Source organism: Biomphalaria glabrata, chromosome 12 (assembly GCF_947242115.1).
Source record: "Biomphalaria glabrata chromosome 12, xgBioGlab47.1, whole genome shotgun sequence".
Classification (NCBI taxonomy): domain Eukaryota; kingdom Metazoa; phylum Mollusca; class Gastropoda; family Planorbidae; genus Biomphalaria; species Biomphalaria glabrata.
This window is the reverse complement of record NC_074722.1, coordinates 39,090,040-39,114,689: the sequence shown is the minus strand read 5'-3', so window position 1 is coordinate 39,114,689 and position 24,650 is coordinate 39,090,040. Positions and strand designations below refer to the sequence as shown.

The following is a 24,650-nucleotide window of genomic DNA, read 5'->3' as shown; positions in this document are numbered from 1 at the left end:
TTGGCGCCCCCTCCCCCCTTTTTTATTCTAGGAACAAAAATTGTAATATCATAAATACATTGCGCTCAAATAATAAGAATAACTATAGAGTGTATTACCTAGCTCAAAATATCTACAATATATAGGCCTATTATATAGTCACAATCTAAAACTTCGCTTCTACAAAATGCTAAAGTTTCTCGTGATAAAAAAAGGACTTGCTGTAGCCTATAAGGCTATAACAGTCATTTTTTTAAAGCCGTTTGTGTTCTGACATCTATTGTGTTTCAGATTCACTTATAACAGTTTTGTTTGGCGAAAAATTGATTAGCTATGACTTCTGTTTTAACTAAGAGAACAAAATATCGCATGTCTTTAGGTAAGGTAGGCTATATATAGATAATGTTTTTGCCAAGAGAATCACTTTTGAGATTTATTGAAATACATCATTTAGCCTACATGCTAAAATGCGTACTCAATTATACAAACTATAATGTACCTTAATATTCCATAATAAACTGTAGATCCGTGTTTCTCAAACGTTTACTAGTTGTGAAAACAATTTCATTTGCGCCCCCTTCCCTTTTTTAGCAAGATTTGGTCTAGGGAAGCGCTGAAAGCATCCCAATTGGGATCCGGAACGGTTTAACTCGGTTATAAGGACAAAGAAAAGTAACATACAGACATAATTTTCGCGTTTTTCTTTTAGAAGTAGGCCTAAATGTACAATATATTTTGGAATCCTAATGTACGTAGTAGATGTTCGTTAAAGCTGCTCCGTTTAGACTTTTTTTTAATTTTAATATTGAAACATTCGCTTGTCCAATGTGTAAATTTTTTTTTTTAATGTTTTGAATATTTTTTTCATATTTCAAGTTTATTGCACCCTAGCCCAAACTTCCTCCCAGGACAAGCGGGGATAGTGGAGGGTAGGGAGACCATCGATCATCTGTACTGGACGCATATACCACACAACAAGCCATATCCGTATCCCCTTATTAAACCGACTAAAACCGATAGCAGACAACATCATATCAGAAGAACAAGCAGGTTTTAGACAAGGTCGCAGCACAACAGAGCAAATCCTAAACCTCAGAATACTCTGTGAGAAATATCTCCAACACCAAGAGAATCTTTTCCATGTCTTTATTGATTTCAAGAAAGCTTCCGATTGAGTAGGCCTATAGCACGGAGCACTCTGGGCGACAATGGAAAAGTACAACATTAATAAAAACATAATCAAAGTTATCCAGAACCTCAACAAGGATGCCACCAGTGCCGTGTACTTCAACAATAATATTGGGGACTGGTTCAAAACCACAGTTGGAGTAAGACAAGGCTGCCTACTGTCACCAACACTCTTCAATATCTTCCTTGAAAGGATAATGGAAGATGCCCTCGAGGGCTATGAAGGTACTGTTAGCATTGGAGGAAGAAGAATTACTAACTTGCGCTTCGCAGATGACATTGACGGCCTAGCAGGGACAGAAGAAGAACTAGCTGACCTGGTGATGCGCATTGACAAGACTGCCACAGCATATGGCATGCAAATAAATGCCAAAAAAACTCAAATTATGACCAATAGCCATCAGGGCTTTAAAAGAGACATCAGTATTGGAGGTGAAAAGCTAACTAGTGTTAACAGCTTCAAATACCTCGGAGCTATTGTCTCAGATGAGGGAACAAAACCCGAATTATTGGCCCGAATAGCACAGTCCATAGCAGCCCTTTCAAAACTTAAAATAATATGGAAAGATAAGGGCTTAGCCCTCGGCACCAAAATCAGACTGATGCGCTCTCTGGTCATGGCCACATTTTTATATGCTTGCAAGTCGTGGACGTTGAATGCAGAGCTTGAGAGGAGGATCCAAGCAATGGAATTGAGATGCTACAGAAGGATCCTAGGCATCACATTCAAAGACCGCATCACAAACCAAGAAATCAGAGACAGGGTTACTGTAGCGATCGGAGCCCATGATGACCTGCTAACTATTGTGAAAAGACGAAAGCTTAAAACCTTTGGCCACATTAAAAGATCTACGGGGCTCGCAAAGACCTTCCTTCAGGGAACAGTGCCAGGGAAAAGAAGAAGAGGCAGACAGAAAAAGTGATGGGAGGACAACATTAAAGAATGGACAGGCCTGCCATTGAGAGAGGTTCTAAACAAGGAGAAAAAAAGAGAGGAATGGAGAAAGACGGTCGACAAATCTTGCCTGGTGCCCCAACGGTCCAACAGACTAAGGGATAGGTAAAGGTAAATCTTCAAACTTCACTTCAAAACCAATGTTGTGAACACATTCTCACGACGCTATACAAACATAAACAAGTATCAACTATTTCACCACACTCTGCAACGAATCTTTCAAGAAGAGCTCATAAAGCCTAAACAGAACTAGTTCTTTTCAAAGCCATCAAACTTTATGGAAACCCAACGTCGTATGTTTAAAATTTGGCACAAGTGACCAAAACAAAAAGTCCAATTTCTACATTTAATGTTGAATGCAAAATCTCATTCATTCTCTTCTATGTTAATGCTTACTTAGGATGCAATGACACACACACACACACACACACAAAGGTTGAATTGTACTTTCGATTGTAGAGTGCTCAGATAGATGAAAAAATTGAGACATCGATTCTTGGGTATAGAAGATCGTACGACTACAACTTGTCTTTGCTTGAGGCAGATAATTACCACCAAATAGTACGCGTACCCTAGTGCTATTAGAGCATGGAATGGGTTGCCTGAGCTATCCAGGAAAACCAGTGACTTGGCAGAATTTAGGTCATTGACTACATGCATGACGCGTAGGACGTAATCATCTTGTTTTTTGAAGTAACGTCTGTATTATATAAGATAAGGCACGATACCATGTGCATGATTTGATTATAGACCTAGGTTTAGATCCTTTGTATCTAGGAGAGTGGTAGCCATACTCGACTTCAAACATGACTTCATTGGCCTAGGGACACGCGTAGGGCGTAATCATCTATTTGAAGTAGAGTCTGTATTTTATAAGATAAAATACACCCCTCCCCCGGGTTGGCTTGCGGTAAATAAGGCTTCAGGAAGCAACGTCGAGGAAAAATCAGGAGTGAAGCCCCATAAGTTGGGAGTGTCAACTATAACAACTGAGTTGGTGCCAAATGTAACACGAAGCGTTCCATTGAATTTCACCAGCAAGGTCGAGAGAGGGATTGTGACGCATGGGTCACCCAAAGGCTGGTAATTGGCTGGTAGACCAGAGAATCTCAATGTAGACCTATAGTCTACAAGTGCAACCTTATTTTGAATTGCTGTTCTTTCTACAGCGAATCCTCTACGAAATATAGTAGTTATGTTGTTAGTTCATCACTTAGAATGGGAGAGGCTTGCAATATGGACCAGGATCAAACGTGGACCACCTCGATATTATGGAATGTACAGTATTGCCGTAAACCAAATATTTAGTACGCAGTAGTGACTGCCCTTACTTAGTTTCATATCTATGTTCATACATCAATGTACAGAAAACGAGCATTTCCCAAGTTAAAGTAATTTTGCGTTTTCGCATATTTTCTTCTAAACTTTGTTCGTTATTCATTTCTGTATGAAATATGGATCGTTTGTGTATTCTAATATAGGCCAGTGGTCTCCATTAGATTCGTGACCATATCGCTAGTGAATTATATCAGATCCCATATGTATTATAGGCTAAGTTTCTGCATTTTTCATTTTCTGTATTGCCAGTAGTTGCTAACAGTGGTTTAGAAAAGAACCTGTTTGATGTCTGTTGAAAACAGAGATGTGGGGCTGAATCAAAAGGCAAATACTTCTAAAAAAAAAAACATGGACTGCAGCAGTAAATAGGATAATATTAAAGGGAAGCAACTTGGCAGAGTACAAGTATTATCAGATGTCCGATGAAGCTGAAATAGTAAAAAAAAACATTTCTAGGAGACTAGATGCTCTTTGGTGGTACAAAAAAAAAGGGGGCTAATGAAACTTGTAGATGATGTAGCTAAAAAGAACAGCCTCTATCATGCCTTGTTTGAGCAGTGAGATTGCAGCTATATAGTCTTTTATATTAAGTTGCCTGTAGTTCTGCTAATGCGCCCTTTTGGTGCCAGTTACTTATATTAGTGAGTTAATAAGGCTTTTTGAGTATGAAGTTTCAGTATTTCACATAACAGCTACACTTTCCCAGCTGTGACCTACATATAATTTTACATTCAGCAGACATAACAATGGTTCAGCTGTTATCACTTTAGGTTCTTATTCGCCCGCTACGATTTGTCTTAAATTTTCTTTTGGTTTCAAATGTGTAATTTCAGTACTAGTTTATAATTATTGATTTTCATTCAAACTGAGATGTAGTTATACAAATGTGTAATTTCAGTACTAGTTTATAATTATTGATTTTCATTCAAACTGAGATGTAGTTATAAAGTATTTAGATCAGTGCAGTACATTGTAATGTGCTGGCTGAGAAGTTATGGAACAATGTCAGTATTTCTTAACTTAAAACTTAATCTATTCAACACAAGAAAATATATTAACAAGCAAAACTATAATCTGCGGACATGTCAGTCCATTTATTCAATGATCAACATAGTCAACCAAGGTCACTTAGACCCTTAATTTGAAGCAAACATAAATACATGAAATCTGTGTGTACAGCAACAATGGTCATATTTTAGAGTTCACTTCCAGTAGATCCCACAGGACTGGAAGCAATGCTTGCCACTAACACTAAGACTTTGAACTAGGACTGGATAGGATTTCAATTGAACAAGTGAAACGATCAACTCAACACCTTGGTCCATAAGTTGAACTGTTTTGAACCTGGAGAAATGACTCAATATAATTTGACCAGAAGGTAGATCTGTTTCAACAAAAGCCTGAGTTCTAATTCATAAGTCAACAATATCAAGAAAAAAAAAGTGTCACTTTGTAATTTTACAGAACCAACTGAATGGCCAGAGTCTAATGTACATGATATCACACATTCACCCACACTAGATCTACAGATCAACATATGTTACTATCTAAAAATGTTTGAGAAATATATAAATCAATGTTTCAAAAGGGAAAACAAAAGGTTTAAAAAGCTGCACATTGCCATCCAACTAACAATAGTCAACAAGAGACTGCAGTCTGGAAACATCCAGATCAAACTGGTTTTATTTTTTCTGTTTTTTGGAACATGTGAGAAGAAGTTAAGGAAATTATACACTTTCAATCAGATTACTAACTTAAGTACTAAGAGGCAACATTATCTATTTCTAGGCTCTAATTAGTAATATGATCACCAATATACCAAGACCCCCCTCCATAATGACGGAAATAAAAAGGAACAGATTACGCTGGGCAGGTCACCTTGAAAGAATGTCAGAGAACAGAGGAGCAGCAAAGATTGTTCACAAAACAAACAAAAAGCAGGCACCTCAAAGGTAGGCCACAGTACAGTGGCTTGACGATGTAGAGGCAGATCTAGAACAGCAGGATAGATCAGAATGAAAAGATGTGCTATAGTAGGTCAGGGCCCTCCAAGGGCTGTAGTCCCACCGGGATGGATGAACATAATGACTATTTTAAAGTTAAACTGCCATTATTACAAACTATTGAATTCAAACATGAGAAGGACCAACTGATTTTTATGTTTTTTTTAAAGTGACTGGATTTTTTTTCTACCTTTCCCAATTGAAATGTTTAATTCCCAATTGAAATGTTTAATATACACACCTCACTCATGTATCTAGCAATGGAAAGATGACTAGAAACTTTAAGACCAGAAAGTATTTACCATAAAGACTAAATAATTAAGCCCCAGCTGACTACATAATCAAGTCTCAGTCCCTAGATCAAGGATATGATTTGTCTCTCTTTTCTTTCATCTTCAGTTTTGGAGATCCATCTGTTTCATTAAACTGTTCCTGGAGAAAAGGAAAAAATCAAACAAGTCAAAACTTAAGACATAGAGAGGTATAGAGAATTATCAAATAAATTCTCTAATTCAAAGCAAATGAAAAAAATAAAAAATAATTAAAGAAATGTGCACCCATATAAAGCAATAGAACACTGCAAGTCAGACATGGTCATGCCTTATTACTGTTACACAAAAACTAACACCTGAATTGTATTACCAGCTTCAGATAAGAAAGATACTATACAACTATTGTAAATTAAAAACACATATGTTTAACATGGCTTTACAATAGATTGATGCTTACTTAATTTGAAGAAGAAAAAAAACAACTTTGTTTTTCTATTACTTGATTTCTAAATCAAAAGTGTATGTTATTAGTGGACTGTAAGTAATCTATGTACATTGTTGTGGTACTACTAATAGCATTGAATATACAATTAATTTAGTTACATTTTAGTATTTAAAAAATAGTTTAGATGTATGTGTATAAAATAATTTGAAAACAAAAGCTTTTAGACCATGCTTATTTATGTCAATTATTTCACATGTGAAGAATGGTTCTTAGTGAATATAACAAAACCAAAAAATCAGTTTTCTGTCCATAAATGTTTACCTCTGTAAAATAACACAAATTAAACCTTTATGGCAATATCAAAAGGTCCTCAGTGCTTGCAAAACTCTCCTCCAGGGAACAGCACCAGGAAAAAAAAGGAGACAGAGGAAGCAATGGGAACACAACATTAAAGAATGGACAGGCCTGCCAATGAAAGAGATTCTATTAAGAGGAATGGAGAAAGATGGTTGACCTATATTGTGTGGTGCCCCAATAGTTCAACAGACTAAGGGACAGGTGAAGGTGAAAAGTTTACCTTGCTCTTAGAGGAGTGACTCTGTTGTTTAGATTTCTCTTTATAATCTCTCTCTGCATACATTTTGGAGGATCCATTGGCTTCCCCATTTTGTTTGCCTACATTTAGTGGAGAAAAAAAAGTTTGGAGCCTTGAGGCAGTGCCTTCATCTCAAAAATATTTGTACAGAAGTGTGTAAAACAAGGAGTTCTAGAATGATTCTATCAATACGTACGTGAAGCTAGATAATGATCCTCACTTTTTCTTCTTTTGGAAAGTTCTGGGTCATAGGTTTCAACAGTGTTCCTGAAGAGAATCACTGGAGTTGATATAATACATTTATAATCTCTCCTAAACTAATTTGATACCACTTAACAATTATCCCAATGTGTCCTAGTCTACATTTTTATAGCATTTAAGAATAATACAATTCATAATCTTTTCTTAAAATATACAAAAAAATGTTTTTAATTGCTTAAAATTTAATTTTGAATAGTTCCCCTTGGAATACACAGATTTCTTATTTTCAATCGTGTTTTTCCCCAAAAAAGGATGTTTTTCAAGAGTGGGGGCTAAAAAAAAAGGATCTATATTTAATATTAATTTTTCATATGAAAATGACATGGGATAGTGAGCTCAAGACAATTAATTTATGTTTTATATACATTATATATTAAGTTATATTAAAATATGAATAACTATCATTAAGAACAGTTTTAGTTCAGTTTGGATCATAAAATATGGTCTAGATCTTAATAGACTTGGTAAGACAGTAAGTTTTTATTTTTACATTCCATTATCCAAAATAAAATATCGTTTAGGTTTTATAAATATTAGTATTTATCTAAAAAAGGCATACAGTCCCATTTAATTCTATACCAAACTTAACATTTTCCGAAAACAAACAAACAAGTTGTTGAAGTTTAATCATAACAGGGTAGTGAAATACATATGAGCAAAATGGATAATTCAGTTGGAACATGGAAAATAATTATGGAGAGAAAGAGTTAAAAAAAGATTTACACTAGGACACAAAAAAAATAAAATAAACATACCCTCTTTTTATCTTTACGATCTTTTTCCATTTCAAAAGACTCATCAGCTTCTTGACTTGTGGGACTCTGTCAAATAATAAGTAAACTGGGAATTAGAGCTCTATATCTGTTGCTGTTACCAAACAGTGCTCTATCAAGTGGTATTTACTGTTAAAGTGTCCACTGATTGGTGTAAATACCACAATGAGCTTTAACATAAACATCTTTTACATTTCACAAATTAGTTGACCAAGTGCAGGCAATTTTCTTTTCTCATTTAAGGTATAAACAACAAGAGAATTTTTTTTAAAGAGTAAATCAATGAAACAAAAGCTGAGATTTTATCTAGGAATAAAATGTTTAAAGTTAACTGCAGACCATCAGAGATTGATGATCCCAAAATGACAGCTAAAGCAATTTAAATTAGTTTTATGTAATTTGATAGTCTAACTAAGCCATTATGAAGTCACACTTTAAACAACGAATATCCAGGTATATATTGTATATCACATAAGCTAAGCCACCCCATCATTTTTAAAAATTATGTTTAGCTTGGACAGAAGATGCCATATCAAAAATACTTTTAGAAGGAAGCAGGCTAAAAGAGATGGGGCTGACTTAGTGTGTCTAGAGGTCACAAGGTCATTACCTTTCTGTGCTTGCTTTGTCCATCCACTGGTGACTCCTACAATCAAGAAGTAAGTTGCACAACATGTCAACATGACATGCAGTGGCTGTTGTGGTGGTAAAGAAGAAGATGATGTGGTGGCAAAGCATCTCATGTTTTGTTTTAGTGCCACAACCATGCCAGGCCAGTGTGCAATTCATCATGCCCTTATCTCCCCCACCCCCCCAAAAAAAAAACCAATGAAAACATTGCTATATCAAACAACATATGATCAGGGCATGATGAATTGAAGACAATTGAAACAGCTTTCATTGCAGCAAGAAAAATATTTTAAAACAATTAAACAAATGTTTCTGATAAAAGCAAGACACTAATTAGTGAAACTTTTATTTGACTTATGAGTTTAGCTTTTGCAGTTGTAAGACCTAAGTAGAAAATCTCTATAAGAAGTCTTGAGAATAAGATATGGTTTCAAAGAAAACCTATTACCCTATGTGATTCACCTTCAAGTTTGGGTTGAATGAAGGTGGACAGCACTATCTCTCATGATATTTAATATAGAAGTTTTATTTCTAGGTTATGTTGGTATCTTTTTTATGTTACTGAATGAATATTATTTCAAGATCTTTTTTTTTTAATTTGGATACATTCATTTCTTTCTGAACAATACATTTTACAAATAGGCCCACACATGTTTAGACTTGGGTCAGCTTTTACTTTCATATGGGTCTTGTTCTAATGGAAGTAAAACATTTTTGGTCAAAAAAAATGAAACAGGTTTACATCAATAAACAGAAAGAAAGTTTTGAAAAATACATTGGCATCCATCATTATCACTTAGATAATGGACATAAGTTACTTTTAGAACCAACATTCAAAGTGATGTGCAATAATGAAAAATAGAGACAGACAAAATCAATGTTGCATACAATCTACTGCTGGTTTGTTTATTCATGGACCAAAATGTACAGTACACTCACAAAACAAAGTGTACAGTACACTCACAAAACAATGTGTACAGTACTCACAACTGTTTCTATCAAGTTTGTTCTCCCACCTTCCTGTTAACATTTCATTTGTATTCTTACTAGCCAAGAAATGTACTCAGTCCCTCTCTATGGTCAACACTTTCTGGTCTTAAAAAGTTTCTAGTCATCTTTCCATTGCTACTTCGCTGAGACCACTGTATTGCCACTGATCACGGCTCCATTCCACCACCCCCTTTTTTTTTGGAACATGCTAACAGTGCAGCATAAAGACAAACATATTAATTACATTTCCTGTTATTTACATACTACAAAAGACAAGTATTGTTAACAGAAGTAAGACAAAGGAACAATCGCACTGGAGTGACAATAAGCAGCTACACGTCAAAACATCATCACAAAACAAGCTGACAGGTAAACAGGGGACCAAGAATGCAATGCAGACAGGTTGAGAGTCTAGTAGCCCTTTTATACTGGAAGCTTTAGTGATGTTATCTAATATATAGCATAGTGCAAAATTTACTCTCAACATGGGCAAATTGAGTTGATGTCTACAGAAAACAGGTTATAACTCAAACATCACAAAGAAGCTTGTTTTAAACCTAATAACTATTTCCAATAGCATAAGTATCAGAATTTAAAAATGGATACCCATGGAGAATTCCAAATGGTCACTGCCTCAGAATACATGTCAAATCACAGCTTTCATCAATGTTAATATTTCTTATTGATATCTGCACTGAATTCTTGCCTTTTTAAATACTTTAAAACAAAATCCAGAAAGGGTTGGATGTTATAGGCCCTGCTAGTTGTTTTCATTTCAGTGGATAGAGGATGGAGAGTGATTCGTTTCTGTATGGCTCCTTCAGTATGACCTTGTTCTTAGGTTGTTTCAGACAGCTGCAGAGGATGGATTAACTCTTGTATCACAGCAGTACATCAGACAGCTGCAGAGGATGGATTAACTCTTGTATCACAGCAGTACATCAACGTAGCTGGCAGTCACTCAACATGCTGAAGACACCAACTTCACTTGAGACTTCTGACCAGGTGGGAAGACAGCACTGCTTCGTTCAGACAGCAGCATTTTATAACTTTGCTCAAATAATGACTTTCTTTTGATATCAGGACTCTGCTAGTCGAATGGTTTGCAGGTGGTATTAATAGCAGCAAGAAGAGATCATTTATTATCTTCCCTACTATCAACTTTCAAGGCGTCTATATTTCAGTCATCATATGTCAGTATCTTTCAATAAATGCTTCTTTGACTTTAACTGCACATATTGGTAAACCAAAGGCTGATGAGCAGCATATTTCATAAGACCAATTTCCTCTCTTCACAGAAAGATTTTTGTTCACTACACCTCTATCTCCTCAAGAAAAGGATGCTTATCAAACAGATCAGGCTTTTGACACCTTGAAAGGTAAATTTCTTCCTCTGTTCCATTGGTTTCTTTGGCAACAATATTACATGACGCAAAAGGCAGTCGTAGGCAGAGTGACGTTAGTTGGTTTCAAACCTGACCACTTGCAATATACATCAAAAAATAAGTTATCCATCCAAGATTTGTCTCTCTCTATGCAAGCTGCTTATCAATGTTATTGTTTTGAAGGAAGGGTTTCAAAGTGATCAAGCTCTTTGTTTTTAACATAGACATTTTCATTTTCCTTGTCACTGTGCTCTCTATGTCTGGGATTCACCTTTTTCTCAAGCCGCAATGTATCAGTATCATCCATTTTGTGCCTTCGTCTCTTGTCATCTGGCCCCAGCATTTTTGGATCTTACTGCCTCCATTTCTCTTGTTTATTCAAGCTCTCTTCTGTTAATTCTCTCCTTGTTTCACCTTCTACTTCCGTTTCCACATTGATTTCCTTATTGATTTGATCTCTGCTTTGAACACTTTCCATTTGATCTTGTTTTATTCACATTAGACTTTGGGTTATCTTTGACGCTTTAACACTTGACGGAGAGGATACTCCTTAAACCATATTGTGGTTAGCTTGTCTGGGAGAACTTGTCTCAGGACAAAAACCTTCCACTACACTTGTATACTAACCTGAGATGACCCACTCATTTCCAGACGCCTTCGTTTAGGATCTGAAAAAAAATAATTAAGAAGTTTCCACTGAAACCAGATTTGGTCTTCAGAACAACTGTAATGGTATAGAACAAATGACAAATAAAGAATAATGCTTACAGTGATTGAGAAAAAGGATTGTCTGGCAAATGTGGACAAATAATCAGAGAATATTGGCATTGCTTTTGTTGCTAACTGATTGAATCAATCAAAAATGTATTCCACACTTGTAAAAGAAGAGCACTGCTTCTATTAACTGGATGTTTTATATCACTATTTAAAAAGCCCCATAGAAAATAAATAATATGGAAAGAAATCATGTGACTTAAAAGAATATTTTTTCTCTCTTCAGTAGAACTAGTATACACAAAACTGTACAACAGGAGGCAGAGTGGTAAAATGTCAAGCTTTGAAATAGACGTTTACAATTCCAGAGAAAAATGAAAGTTTAAATTCTCTATTTTAGGTCAGTCTATATTTAACTTAATTCTTAAAGGTACATTTAACTTAACTTTAACAGGTACATTTATTGGAAAACAGAAAAATTGTCACATTTTGCATAGATTAGAAACCAGCTATTTAGAAATACAGGTATCATAAGAACAGGAGATCTAGCCTTGAAAACTTAACTAACTGGCTACTTAATGTCCAGGAGATCTAACCATGAGAACTAACTGACTACTTAATGTCCAAGTTGGTCACAAGATTCCATCCCACTAAGAAATGATGGAGGGCTAGCCCAAAAATAAATTGGTCAGTGAGAAGTTCACAGGAAGAGAAAGTTAAAAAAAAAAGGTAGATGAATAATCAACTTTCCTAACTGATCCTGAACTATTGATATTACAGTTGACTTTGTACCTCTTTCCTCCAAATGTTTGGGTGATGGCTCAGCACTATGTCTGTGGGAGGATGTGCTCAAGTTGTGGCTTGCACTGCTCCCTTCGTAGTCTTTCACCCTGGATGAATGTCTCTCTTCCTCCTTGGCAAAGGCTTCATGTTCTTTCCTCTCATGCTTCTCTTCTTTGGCTTTCTCTTTGGCCAGCTTGGTTGCTTCCCTGTCTTAGCGGTCACTTTTCTTCAATTTCTCCTCCTTGGGCGTTTCGGGCCTAACTGAGTCCTCAGTCTGATCTGTGCCTGCCTGCCTGTGGTATTGGTCAGGACTATCTCGAGCTTCTTTCTTTACTCTAACAAAATTGAAATAAATATTACAAGTTAAACCTGGGTTTAGTAAAAAAAACATGAAAAAATGTATTTTACTAACAAAGAAAAAAAGAACGATGCATTTATTGTACAGATCAATTGGGTTGGGATGTTTGTACAATTTAAATTGTCATTTGACAATTGTGGTAAAGTTTAAAATAAAGTCATAAACAAAGAAAACTAGCACAAGAGAACCACAATTTAGATATAACACAAAGGAGAAACTAGAGCTCCATTCTTCAACCTGATCAAACCACATGAAAGAAAAAGAAGAATTATGTAAATAGAAAATGTGAGGAAGTTTGCTTTCCTTTAGCGCCAACTAGAACTGACAAGTTCAAGAAGTGACAGGTTCAAGAAGTGACAGACCTATAACCCTATAACTCCAATTAAAAGCAAATATTAAGAAAAAAAACTCAGATCAAAACTGTATGAAATATTTTGAATATGACAAAATTAATTTAAAAAATGTTAAAAACAAGTATATAATACCAACAAACATAGATAGAATGGAAGAATGATGCAGTACCTAGAGCAGGTAGAAGCAGTAGTCTGTGAAATAAAAGTCACTTGATGTCAGTTTACCAGTGTAGATTCTCTTTTTTCTCTGCTGCTCTCTTCTCTCTTTCACTTTCTGTAGCTCTCTTCTCTTCTCTTGAACTGAGTTCAGGTTTGACATCTTTGGAGCGTCCTGTTCAACATAAGACAAATATCACAAATGAATAAAAAAGATCAGAAGAATCATTGATCCTAAAAATATTTGACAAGTTTAAGCCTGCCTTAAAATCTACATCTCTCTCAATCACTGATCCTAAAAACGTTCGACAGGTTTTAAACAAATTTAAGCCTGCCTTACCATCAACATCTCTCTTAGTACTGATTCCTGATGAGCTGTCTGACTGCCGCTGCTGTTGTGTCTGATTCTGTGCTGCTGTATTGTTGGTTTTCTTTGGCTTAGGGAAGAAATATGTTTCATTACTTTCACACCGGGTAGATAAAAAATGTATTTTAAATAGTCCATTCATTGGTCTATGTATATAGTAAAACTGTAGAAAGCATTGTTATATTTTTTTAAATAAAATTAATGTTGTGAATGTGCATACAGTTTGACAACAGACTCACTTCTTTTATATGGAATTCCGTTTCTTGTACCCAAGTTGGTTTCTTGCTCATTAACTGTCCAGCATACCTAGCATAGCATTACATAAACATTTGTGAAGGTAGGCAAATATACATATACAAAGGCATTTATAAAATTAGACTAAACTATCAGGCAACTCATGTCTAGTTTTAGCTATAATAGATTGTTCTTTCTTACAATATAACTAATGCATAAATATCTGGTCTTTTATCCTTCTCCTCTTTACTAAGTTTATCCACTCGTCTTTCTATGGCCATTCCAATCTGAGTCATTCTTGGAAAGTTAGGCAAAATCTGAGAGAAAACAAAATGTTATGTCACACAACTATATGTAAAGTAGAACTGCTGATAGGTTATTTACAAGACAATGTAAGGCAAGTGAATAAAGAAATGACCAATGTTGGGATTGTTAAAACAGATACAAAGTTAGGGATAATACTGTGTAGTGAATATTGGTAACTCAGTATGCTCACAATGATGTGAACATGGTCATCATTTTTTAAAAAATACCAGCAGATAATTAGTGAGAACTAAATGAAAACAGTTCACCAGATCAAACTGTCTCCAGTACAAGATCTGACAGGAGAAACCAATTAGATACTCAGTACAAGATCTGACAGGAGAAGACAATTTGATACTGGGCCACAAAGGGACATCTTTTCTGTATCAAACAAAACTTGATTCAGCCCATACAGTAACAGTTGCTTTGACATACAAGCAAATAATGACCTGAAAGAGAAGTTCAAGTCCAACAATTTTTTTGTTTCACCTGAAGCAGCATTTACCTTCAAAAACTATTAGCTGCTGAAATTGTGTCTTTATTTTCTTTTACAGACTTATGCAAGCAGGTATTTTCTTGTCTGAAAATAAAACTAGCTTGACCTTGTTGAAGACTAGTCTTTAAGACTATTGAATGAATCTTTCATTCTAGACACATCTACAAAACTATTAAATTGGGTTCAATTCTAATAGTTAGCTTCTCAATTTTTGATGACATTCTATCATCACCATCAACAATTACCTATAATAATCATTTGATACAAAAATAATCTCAGAATCTTCATTATCTGAAAGCAAGAACTTATCAAGAACTTACTTTGGTCAAAACAATCAAAGAATTTCTCATCTGACTGTAGTTCTTGGACTCCAAACATGTGATCACAGACTAAAGAAAGAAAAAGGTAACAGTTAGCCTATTTAACCAGTCTAACTAGAAAAGCCAATGCAAATCCATGTTTTGGGCACCCTAGATTCTGGATCTAGCACAGGGGTTGTACTAAAGGTATAAGAGATGGAGGCACTGAGCTCTGTCTGACACAGGCTTTGTCTGCTCTGGTTTTATACTGTTGATGCACAAAATATTTTTTAAAATTTATAGATATATATTTAAAAAAAAAGGGGGGGGGGGCAATTCTGTATTATTAAACATGATGAATAATGTCTGCTTATATATTGAGCAATTTCTATAAGCTTTTTGAAATCTGTTTTTTTTTTCTATGGAGGATCCTTACTATATAAAGAAAAATAAGAAAAAACAGGTGTGAGAAGACCCATTGGCAGCCACATACTCCTATCAAGGTTAGTATAGGGGGGGGGGGTAAAGAGTTAATCATACTCCTCACATTAGTAATGCTCTTATAGCTACCCCACCAGATCTGACTGTTTAACAAAAGAAGGGAAGGGTATCCAGGGTTCCCCCACCATTCTGAGATTAGGATTTCAGGAGATTTCCAGGAGTTTTCCAGGAGAAAATATTCGATTTCAGGAGCGGAAAAATGCGAACTATATCTATATTTAGTAATAAATATAAGAATTACCATATACATGTATACAATTTTTTTTTCCTTTTCAAATTAGCGAATTCAAAAGTAACTGATTAAAGAGTAAAAAAAAGTACTTGTAAACCAATAAGCCTATTTGCACTACTCTCTCTCTATATATTGCTTGTATTAGTCAACATTAGGAATTAATTAAAATCTCTAAAATTAAACAAATTGCAATGTATAACACATTATCATTATCAGTTTCCTATTTCAGTGGAAATCTCTTGCATTGATTGTTTTTATTAACAATAGGTGTCTTTAAATCTATAAAAATCTAGCTCTGAATCATAAAGCTAGAAGTGAATTTGATTGTAAAACTATGAATAGTTTAATTTTATATAGCAGCTTAAATACTATATAGACCATATTACACTATACTCTAAGCCCCATCTACTTCACAATCTAGATTTATAAAACTAAAACTAAGAGAGAGATTCCAGAATCTAAGTAGATCTCTATTAGATCTAGAATTCTAGAAATAAAATCTAGTAGACTATAGACTATACCATTATACTCTATATATATATATATGGTATATATACCATATATACTCTAAGTCTAAGGCCTCCACCCTAAAAAGTACAGTAAAAGTAGAATAGAAGGCCCTATATTCAGTAACTATAACTATTATATACTGTCTGTAACTGACTATATCACTATATCTGTCTCTATCTAGATTGACTAGTGACTAGATATATCTATCTCTAGATCTGACTAGAGATCTACTAGATCTAGTAACTAGTACTACTACTAGATCTAGAAGAAAACTACTAATTTAAACTACTATAAACTAGATCTAGATTGACTAGATCTAGATCATACTGATCATAAATCATGATAGTAGATCTAGATCTACTACTAGTAATTTTCTAGTAATCTAGTAGACTAGTATAAAAGTATTATGATATCTACTAGCTAGCGCCTAGATGATAGATATTTATATTATTAGATCTAATCAATCTAATCTAGATTTACGGTCTAGTCTTAATTTTAATATCAAGTCTTTCTAGATTTAGATAGATCTAGATAAAATAGATCTAGCATTTTCATTCTAATTCCAGATCTATCAAATCTATGTAGATCTATAATTCTATACATATATCTAGATTTGTTTTTAAAAAAATCACTTTTGAGATCGAGACAGACTTAGACTTAGAATACCGGTACTTAGATCTATGTTTATATATGCCAGTGCCTATTAAAGTAAACAAAGTATTGAAACTTCCGTTTTAGGCTTGAATTCGACGTTTTTTTTTTCTCTTAATCGCCCATAGGATCAGCGATTTTCATATTGAATGACACCCAAAAAGACAATTTTGTCTATTTTTCAGGAGATTCTTATGACTTTTCAGGAGATTTTTAATAATTTCAGGAGATTTCCAGGACTTTTTCATATATTTTGAAATTTCAGGAGATTTCCAGGAGCTCCTGAAAAATCAGGAGGCCGCGGGAACCCTGGGTATCAGTCCCCAAAAGTTCACACTCTAACCCTAAACCGAAACGCAAAGACATTTGATTTTAAAGTCTTCACCTTAGTTAGCCTAAAATGCCATTTATGACAAACATGTCTGTAATTAACATAATCAAGTCTGTTCATTTTGTTATTCATATCAGTTCCTTTACGGAAGACTGTTAGAAAACCTGGAAAGTTGAAGCACTCCTGAAAGTAAAAAAAAAAAAGTATAAAGTGAATAACTGGCCTAGAAAAATGTTAGCACATCTTAGCATGTCTTATCAGAGAGAAAGATTGTTCACCTTTTCATAGATAGCTGGACTGCTGTGCCACCTCATGACAGTCTCTAAAGCACTGCACAGAAATCTGCCATAACATCAAGCCTCATTATCAGTACAGCTAGTCACTGTGTAAGTAATGTCATTGAAGACCTGAAGAAAAGCACTTCAGAAATAAATATATAAGAATCCTGGGTTGAAACAGCAACAAAGACATTAAAATCTCACACTTTATAGTTTGAGCTGAGACTTAGTGGGTGTGCAAAGTCAAAAAAAAAAAGACAAAAACAATTTACAAAAAGTTTCAGGCTCTATAGAAATCTAAAATTAGAAAAAAAAATCAATCTGGATTGAACAGGTTAGGTTTTTTGCATGATTACCCGACATCTACATATCTTAAAACAACAGTATGGGGTGGAGTTTATGTATTTAAAATACTGGTGCAAACATATATAAATATATTGTAATTTGAATGAATTCCAACTACAAATATTGTAGATAGAATGTGCTCAATACTTACCCTATCATAAGTAATAAGAGTGGAAAAATTGGGTGTTTTTAAATTATGAAGAACTTGTATAAAATGACCACAGTATATGGCATCACTGGCAGTGAAACAACAGTGTGGAAAAAAGCAATACTGAAGTAGATTGGTGGTTATCTCAGACTTGAGAGTCCCTGGGAAACCAGAGTTAGAACAAGATCAGATATGGGTACAAACGTATCAATGTATGTATATGTGTGTGTGCATGTGTGAGTACCTGTGGGAAACCAAGAATGTTTCTCCTCTTCTAGTCTCTCCATCACTCTCTGGACATGCTCCACCTGCCTCCTAGCTTCATCTTTCAATCTGTCAGTTAAGATCTTGCATCTTTCTTGCTCTTTACGTTTCTTGCTGACAGGCTGCGAGAATTGAATATCATAACCAGGTTGTTATTGATTTCTGAAGAAACTATTATACAGAATCAAATCCCAGGCCATCATATAGAATACATTGACTACAAAAAGATCGGTCCAAAAATACTTGCATTGGAATTGGGCAATTACATCAACATGTTTTCTATAGACCATAGATGTCTAAATAGATCACAATTCTTTTTTTTATTATTTAAATCATAGTTGTGGCTTTGCTTTTCAACATACAATTATACAGAAGACAAGCAATCAAGGACAGACTAAACAAGGTGACTGAGAGATAAAGTGCTTGACTTTCAAACAAGGACAGACTAAACAAGGTGACTGAGAGATAAAGTGCTTGACTTTCAAACAAGGACAGACTAAACAAGGTGACTGAGAGATAAAGTGCTTGACTTTCAAACAAGGACAGACTAAACAAGGTGACTGAGAGATAAAGTGCTTGACTTTCAAACAAGGACAGACTAAACAAGGTGACTGAGAGATAAAGTGCTTGACTTTCAAACAAGGACAGACTAAACAAGGTGACTGAGAGATAAAGTGCTTGACTTTCAAACAAGGACAAACTAAACAAGGTGACTGAGAGATAAAGTGCTTGACTTTCAAACAAGGACAGACTAAACAAGGTGACTGAGAGATAGAGTGCTTGACTTTCAAACAAGGACAGACTAAACAAGGTGACTGAGAGATAAAGTGCTTGACTTTCAAACAAGGACAGACTAAACAAGGTGACTGAGAGATAAAGTGCTTGACTTTCAAACAAGGACAGACTAAACAAGGTGACTGAGAGATAAAGTGCTTGACTTTCAAACAAGGACAGACTAAACAAGGTGACTGAGAGATAAAGTGCTTGACTTTCAAACAAGGACAGACTAAACAAGGTGACTGAGAGACAAAGTGCTTGACTTTCAAACAAGGACAGACTAAACAAGGTGACTGAGAGATAAAGTGATTGACTTTCAAACAAGGACAGACTAAACAAGGTGACTGAGAGATAAAGTGCTTGACTTTCAAACAAGGACAAACTAAACAAGGTGACTGAGAGATAAAGTGCTTGACTTTCAAACAAGGACAGACTAAACAAGGTGACTGAGAGATAAAGTGCTTGACTTTCAAACAAGGACAGACTAAACAAGGTGACTGAGAGATAAAGTGCTTGACTTTCAAACAAGGACAGACTAAACAAGGTGACTGAGAGATAAAGTGCTTGACTTTCAAACAAGGACAGACTAAACAAGGTGACTGAGAGATAAAGTGCTTGACTTTCAAACAAGGACAGACTAAACAAGGTGACTGAGAGATAAAGTGCTTGACTTTCAAACAAGGACAGACTAAACAAGGTGACTGAGAGATAAAGTGCTTGACTTTCAAACAAGGACAGACTAAACAAGGTGACTGAGAGACAAAGTGCTTGACTTTCAAACAAGGACAGACTAAACAAGGTGACTGAGAGATAAAGTGCTTGACTTTCAAACAAGGACAGACTAAACAAGGTGACTGAGAGATAAAGTGCTTGACTTTCAAACAAGGACAGACTAAACAAGGTGACTGAGAGACAAAGTGCTTGACTTTCAAACAAGGACAGACTAAACAAGGTGACTGAGAGATAAAGTGCTTGACTTTCAAACAAGGACAGACTAAACAAGGTGACTGAGAGATAAAGTGCTTGACTTTCAAACAAGGACAGACTAAACAAGGTGACTGAGAGATAGAGTGCTTGACTTTCAAACAAGGACAGACTAAACAAGGTGACTGAGAGATAAAGTGCTTGACTTTCAAACAAGGACAAACTAAACAAGGTGACTGAGATAAAGTGCTTGACTTTCAAACAAGGACAGACTAAACAAGGTGACTGAGAGATAAAGTGCTTGACTTTCAAACAAGGACAGACTAAACAAGGTGACTGAGAGATAGAGTGCTTGACTTTCAAACAAGGACAGACTAAACAAGGTGACTGAGAGATAAAGTGCTTAACTTTCAAACAAGGACAGACTAAACAAGGTGACTGAGAGATAAAGTGCTTGACTTTCAAACAAGGACAGACTAAACAAGGTGACTGAGAGATAAAGTGCTTGACTTTCAAACAAGGACAGACTAAACAAGGTGACTGAGAGATAAAGTGCTTGACTTTCAAACAAGGACAGACTAAACAAGGTGACAGAGATAAAGTGCTTGACTTTCAAACAAGGAGTTCCTGTTTCAAATCTATGTGAATACTGGGATTTTTAATTTTGGGACTTGGTTGGTTGTTGTGCTGGCTGTGGGCCATAGAAACAGATGATAATTACATCATCTGCCCTTCAGATTGCAGTCTGAAAAGGGAACTTACTTATTTTTTAAACGAGGTGGCAATTAATTTAAATGTCTGGCTAACTTTTATTGGCTGCCAACACAAATGGTTAGAATGATAAAGGAATGATAATGTGAAATGTGTTTAATGTTCTTGAAGTATACAGAATTAATAACATTATATCACATCTAGTCTACGTACCATGTCTTTGTTAGCTTCCACTGTACTGATTTGATTTTCCTGCAGAAGATCTGTTTCTCATAAGCACCTTTAGGAACATACAAGTCATACATGGACAGTGACCAGAAAGTGATGTAGAACTGTGGCCTGGAACAAGGAAACATTCATTGGGTTACACAAGGGAATCAATCACTCATTCTTGAATCAAGCTGGGCTGCTATGTAAGACTTACGTCAGGTCATCCCAAATTTTAGATGAAAACACTGGCTTGATGGCTTCAACCACTGGTCCCATAACCTCTTTGTAAGCATTAATGTAGCAAATGGTCTAGAATCAATGAGAGACACAAAAAAATGTTTTATGTAAAAAGAAAATGAGTAGAAAAAGACAAAAGATTGAACAATATACTAAAAGCTACCTTATGATTCTTTTTGTCCTTCAACTTTTTCAGTTCATCATATTTGACCTGTAATGAGATGTAGAAACTTGGGTTCACTCTCTTAAGTATTGCACAACAGTCATTAGTATATTAAACTTTTTTTTTAAAACAAAAAGTGAAAGTAAAAGACTCCAGGGTAAATGATGATGCAGTGTGGCTTAGCACAATGACCTTGACTTCACCAGCTGTAGATGCATACCCATCTAGAGTAAAAAACCATAATGCTTCACCAAGACCCGATCTGTGACTTTTGATTCAAAAGGCTCAACACTTTATCAATCAACTACCCTGCCAAACTTAAAAATGGAGTACTTAAGAATAATTATAAGAACAATTTAAAGATGAAAAGAATTATTTGCTTTTCAAAGAAAAAAATTAAGAAACATATTGTTATACTAAATCTGGGCAGACAATTCAATTTGAAGCTTACATTGATAGCATGTGCATAGAGAAGTTTGGAGAGAAAGAAGGCAGCTGAATGAGGGATATGGTAGGTTGATAACAAGATATCAATGGGAGGTAATCTCTTCACAAACTCTTCTGTATTGAGTTGCATGAAGAGGAAACTTTCTTGTCATATTTTCCACTGTCACTAACAACTAAGATGGGCTGTGAGGTTGAGTGGCATGAACTGCTTGGACATGTAACAAGGGGCATAAGTTTGAATCTCAATGTACATCAGGAAATTTTTATATTGACATGTGATCGAGTTGTGTTTGCTGAGCACCCAAATAAAAAAGAAGCACAAAAACTTTCTCCCAGACACCCTCTTTTTTTAAAATTCTTTTTACTTGGCTACAATGTCAAAATAATTACAAGTGAAGGAAAATATTAATAAGGAAGCATGGTCAAGAGGCTAAGTACGCTTGAACTTGGCCTGGCTACCTATGAAGGGGGCTCGAGGTTCAAAACCAGACTAAAGGCAGCATAGAAAAACCTTCTCCCAGATACCCCCATCCCCTCCCACTGGTCCACAAATGAAATTGGACCATAGCACTCTGAGCCTGCTACATAGCATGAAAGTAGCACTATATAAAAGCTATAATTTTACATAGGAAAAGAATTATATACAGACAAATGAACACATTTGATGAAGTTAATGAAAATGTGTGCCATTGCCTACCTGATCATAGAGTTTTCCAACTAGTTTTAAATGTTTGTTGACATCTTCAGCAAATACAGTGCTGTCTCTTTGCTGAGACATCAACAAGCACAAAGATAGGCAAGGTCGTGCTCTAACAATGTGTCTTTTAAGCGAGTAGAAGATTTTTTTGTGTTCCGAATTTGAGAAAAGTTGCTGCCCTGTAAAGTACACAAAATGCATGAGTATAATAAGATTGTACATTCTGCGTGTTCAATGACACTATTACTTGAGATGAACTGTACCTCTTGTCTGACCAGCTCTCCACCAGCCATTGCTTCCAACTGATCATATGTGACTTTTTCAGAGATTTCCACCCCAGCCATTTTTTGCACCACCTCTCTCAAGAGCAGTAGATCAATGCTAGAAATACAATGTATAGCATACAATGTATAGTTGTGTCAATAATTCTTTTACAAATTTACATTCAAGTGATGCTAGGGATGATGCTCCAAAAAATATTTCATTAAAACTAGTTTTTACCTTTTGCCTGCTTTAAGTTGATTGGCCACATACTGCAAGATACCTGTCAACTCTACTTGGTATTTATGACAAATAGCTCCAGCAAAGTTGGCAAGACCTGACATTGGAATGAAAACATTAAACATTAAGGTTTATTCTTGAGGTTAATATTATGAGAACACAAGTTATTGAATGTTAATTTATAATGAACAAAACTATTAAGACAATTTAAAAATAGCTAAATGTATTACTTTGGAGCCAGAGTGAGATATTCATGTTATATGTTTTCATCCTGTCTTTCTCTGGATTAGCAATGGCTTCAATGATACAAACTGTTTCTAATGTAAGGATCATTAAGTATTATCTATTATTCATGTTTAATTGTTTGACATTTTTAAAATAGAATGTATGCATTATTTTCACCAAACAGAATAAATAAACTCATAAAATGGAAAACTAGAGATTATCCCATGTCATAATCATAGGGAAAAATATTTTAAAGAACATTATTGTAACAACAATTTTTTCTCTGTAAAATAAATTTAAAAAAAAAAAAATCAGGAAATTCAATACATCTAGGGGAAAAATTTAAATGCAACAATTGAAAGCCCTGTTCAAGAGACAAAAAGGTTTATACAGTTTTAAGATATTTTTGTTAGCCAAGATTAATCTTTTCAAACTAATGTAGTAAATGACTACAACATTAAATTACACTTGAAGAGTTAAAGAACATCCAGACCACTTTAAAGGATACATGTTAACATGTCATAAGAAAAAGTTGTCAGGTACTTGAGGGAGTCAACTACTGGACCAATCAAGTTATCATACCGCTGGATCTGGTTCAAAATCTAAAGATAGTGATCACAAATTTGTAGAACATTTACTCAATCAAAAAATCTAAAAGATATTTTACAATGGATATGATGATCCTTACACAGCGACAAATAAATTTTAAGAAAAAAATATACATGCATATACTACATATTCAAATACAATGCTAGGATTACTATGACTCAACTTGCCTAACTGTCGACCAGAGGGTTTCACCGTCTCTTTAGAAAGACGCCTACAGAAAAAAAAGGAGATTGTTTAAAAACATGTCTACCCTAACTTTATGATTTATGAATTTTCGAATCAAGTATCTCAATTTAATTGAGAATCCTATTTATAAACACAAACTATAGGCAGTTCATGGCAGTGTTAGGATTAAATACAAGAGAAAGCAAGGGCAATAATTGTCTAAACATCTCAGGACACAAGTTTTAGACTTACTTCATGATGTATTTGGCTCTATCCAGACAATCTGCTCTTGTACTCATAAGTATTGGATACAAGAAAAAACTCTAATTTTTCCATGTCCCATAGAGATGATATCTGAATGGTAAAAGAAAGTTCTTGTTTTTTTTTGCTTTCATTAAGCCTCTAAGTGGGCAACTCATTTTCTAGGTAGGGCAACAAGAAAAATGTTATTGCTAAAGGGAGGCACACACAAAAATCTAAAAGATGACGCCCACTTCGATAAAAACAAGTGTCCATGATCATAAGATAATTACAGATGTAGCAACATTAGCTTTCTCACCTTATCTCATATGGATAGAGCTTTAGTAGAGTCCACAATTCTTCAGCCATTGAAGAAGAAGGGAAAGAGATGGTAGCAGGACTTCTTCAAGAGCATTTAAAAACCCATAGTAAGCAATTTCATCCTCTGGACCAATGCCACCGGAGTGATGCTGAAATTGTCATTTAAAATTATGTTCACTCTGTTCTAAAATACACACTCAGGCTATAACTGTATTCAGTGTTAGCTTGGTTTAAAAAGTGTTGAAAAGTAATTTTTCATTTAATCTATTCATGATCTTTATATTTA

General features: G+C 35.0%; 1 protein-coding gene and 1 pseudogene across 2 annotated transcripts; both read right to left on the bottom strand.

Annotated features, from left to right (window-relative positions):
- Window positions 1-4,528: 4,528 nt before the first annotated feature.
- Window positions 4,529-11,482, bottom strand: LOC129921903 (uncharacterized). 2 transcript variants are annotated; one of them, XM_056005118.1, is made up of 7 exons: window positions 11,442-11,482; window positions 8,420-8,609; window positions 7,792-7,857; window positions 6,972-7,042; window positions 6,758-6,855; window positions 5,835-5,895; window positions 4,529-5,168 (listed from the first exon to the last, which is right to left on the bottom strand). In XM_056005118.1, the coding sequence occupies exons 2-7, from the start codon at window positions 8,599-8,601 to the stop codon at window positions 5,143-5,145; spliced, it is 504 nt and encodes a 167-aa protein (XP_055861093.1). In that variant the 5' UTR covers window positions 8,602-8,609; window positions 11,442-11,482; the 3' UTR covers window positions 4,529-5,142. The 2 variants fall into 2 exon arrangements, with proteins under 2 accessions (XP_055861093.1, XP_055861092.1); XM_056005117.1 differs by lacking the exon at window positions 11,442-11,482 and having other exon boundaries at window positions 4,529-4,804; window positions 5,766-5,895; window positions 8,420-8,604.
- Window positions 8,909-24,650, bottom strand: part of LOC106074229 (THO complex subunit 2-like) — a 29,584-nt pseudogene continuing 13,842 nt past the window's right edge.

Excerpts from the sequence above, each read along its gene's own strand:
- LOC129921903 (XM_056005118.1), bottom strand. The coding sequence starts at position 8,601 with ATGATGAATTGCACACTGGCCTGGCATGGTTGTGGCACTAAAACAAAA. Across the intron at positions 6,856-6,971 it reads GGATCATTATCTAGCTTCAC|GCAAACAAAATGGGGAAGCC; the intron begins GTACGTATTGAT and ends CACTAAATGTAG. Across the intron at positions 5,896-6,757 it reads GTCACTCCTCTAAGAGCAAG|GAACAGTTTAATGAAACAGA; the intron begins GTAAACTTTTCA and ends CCTTTTCTCCAG.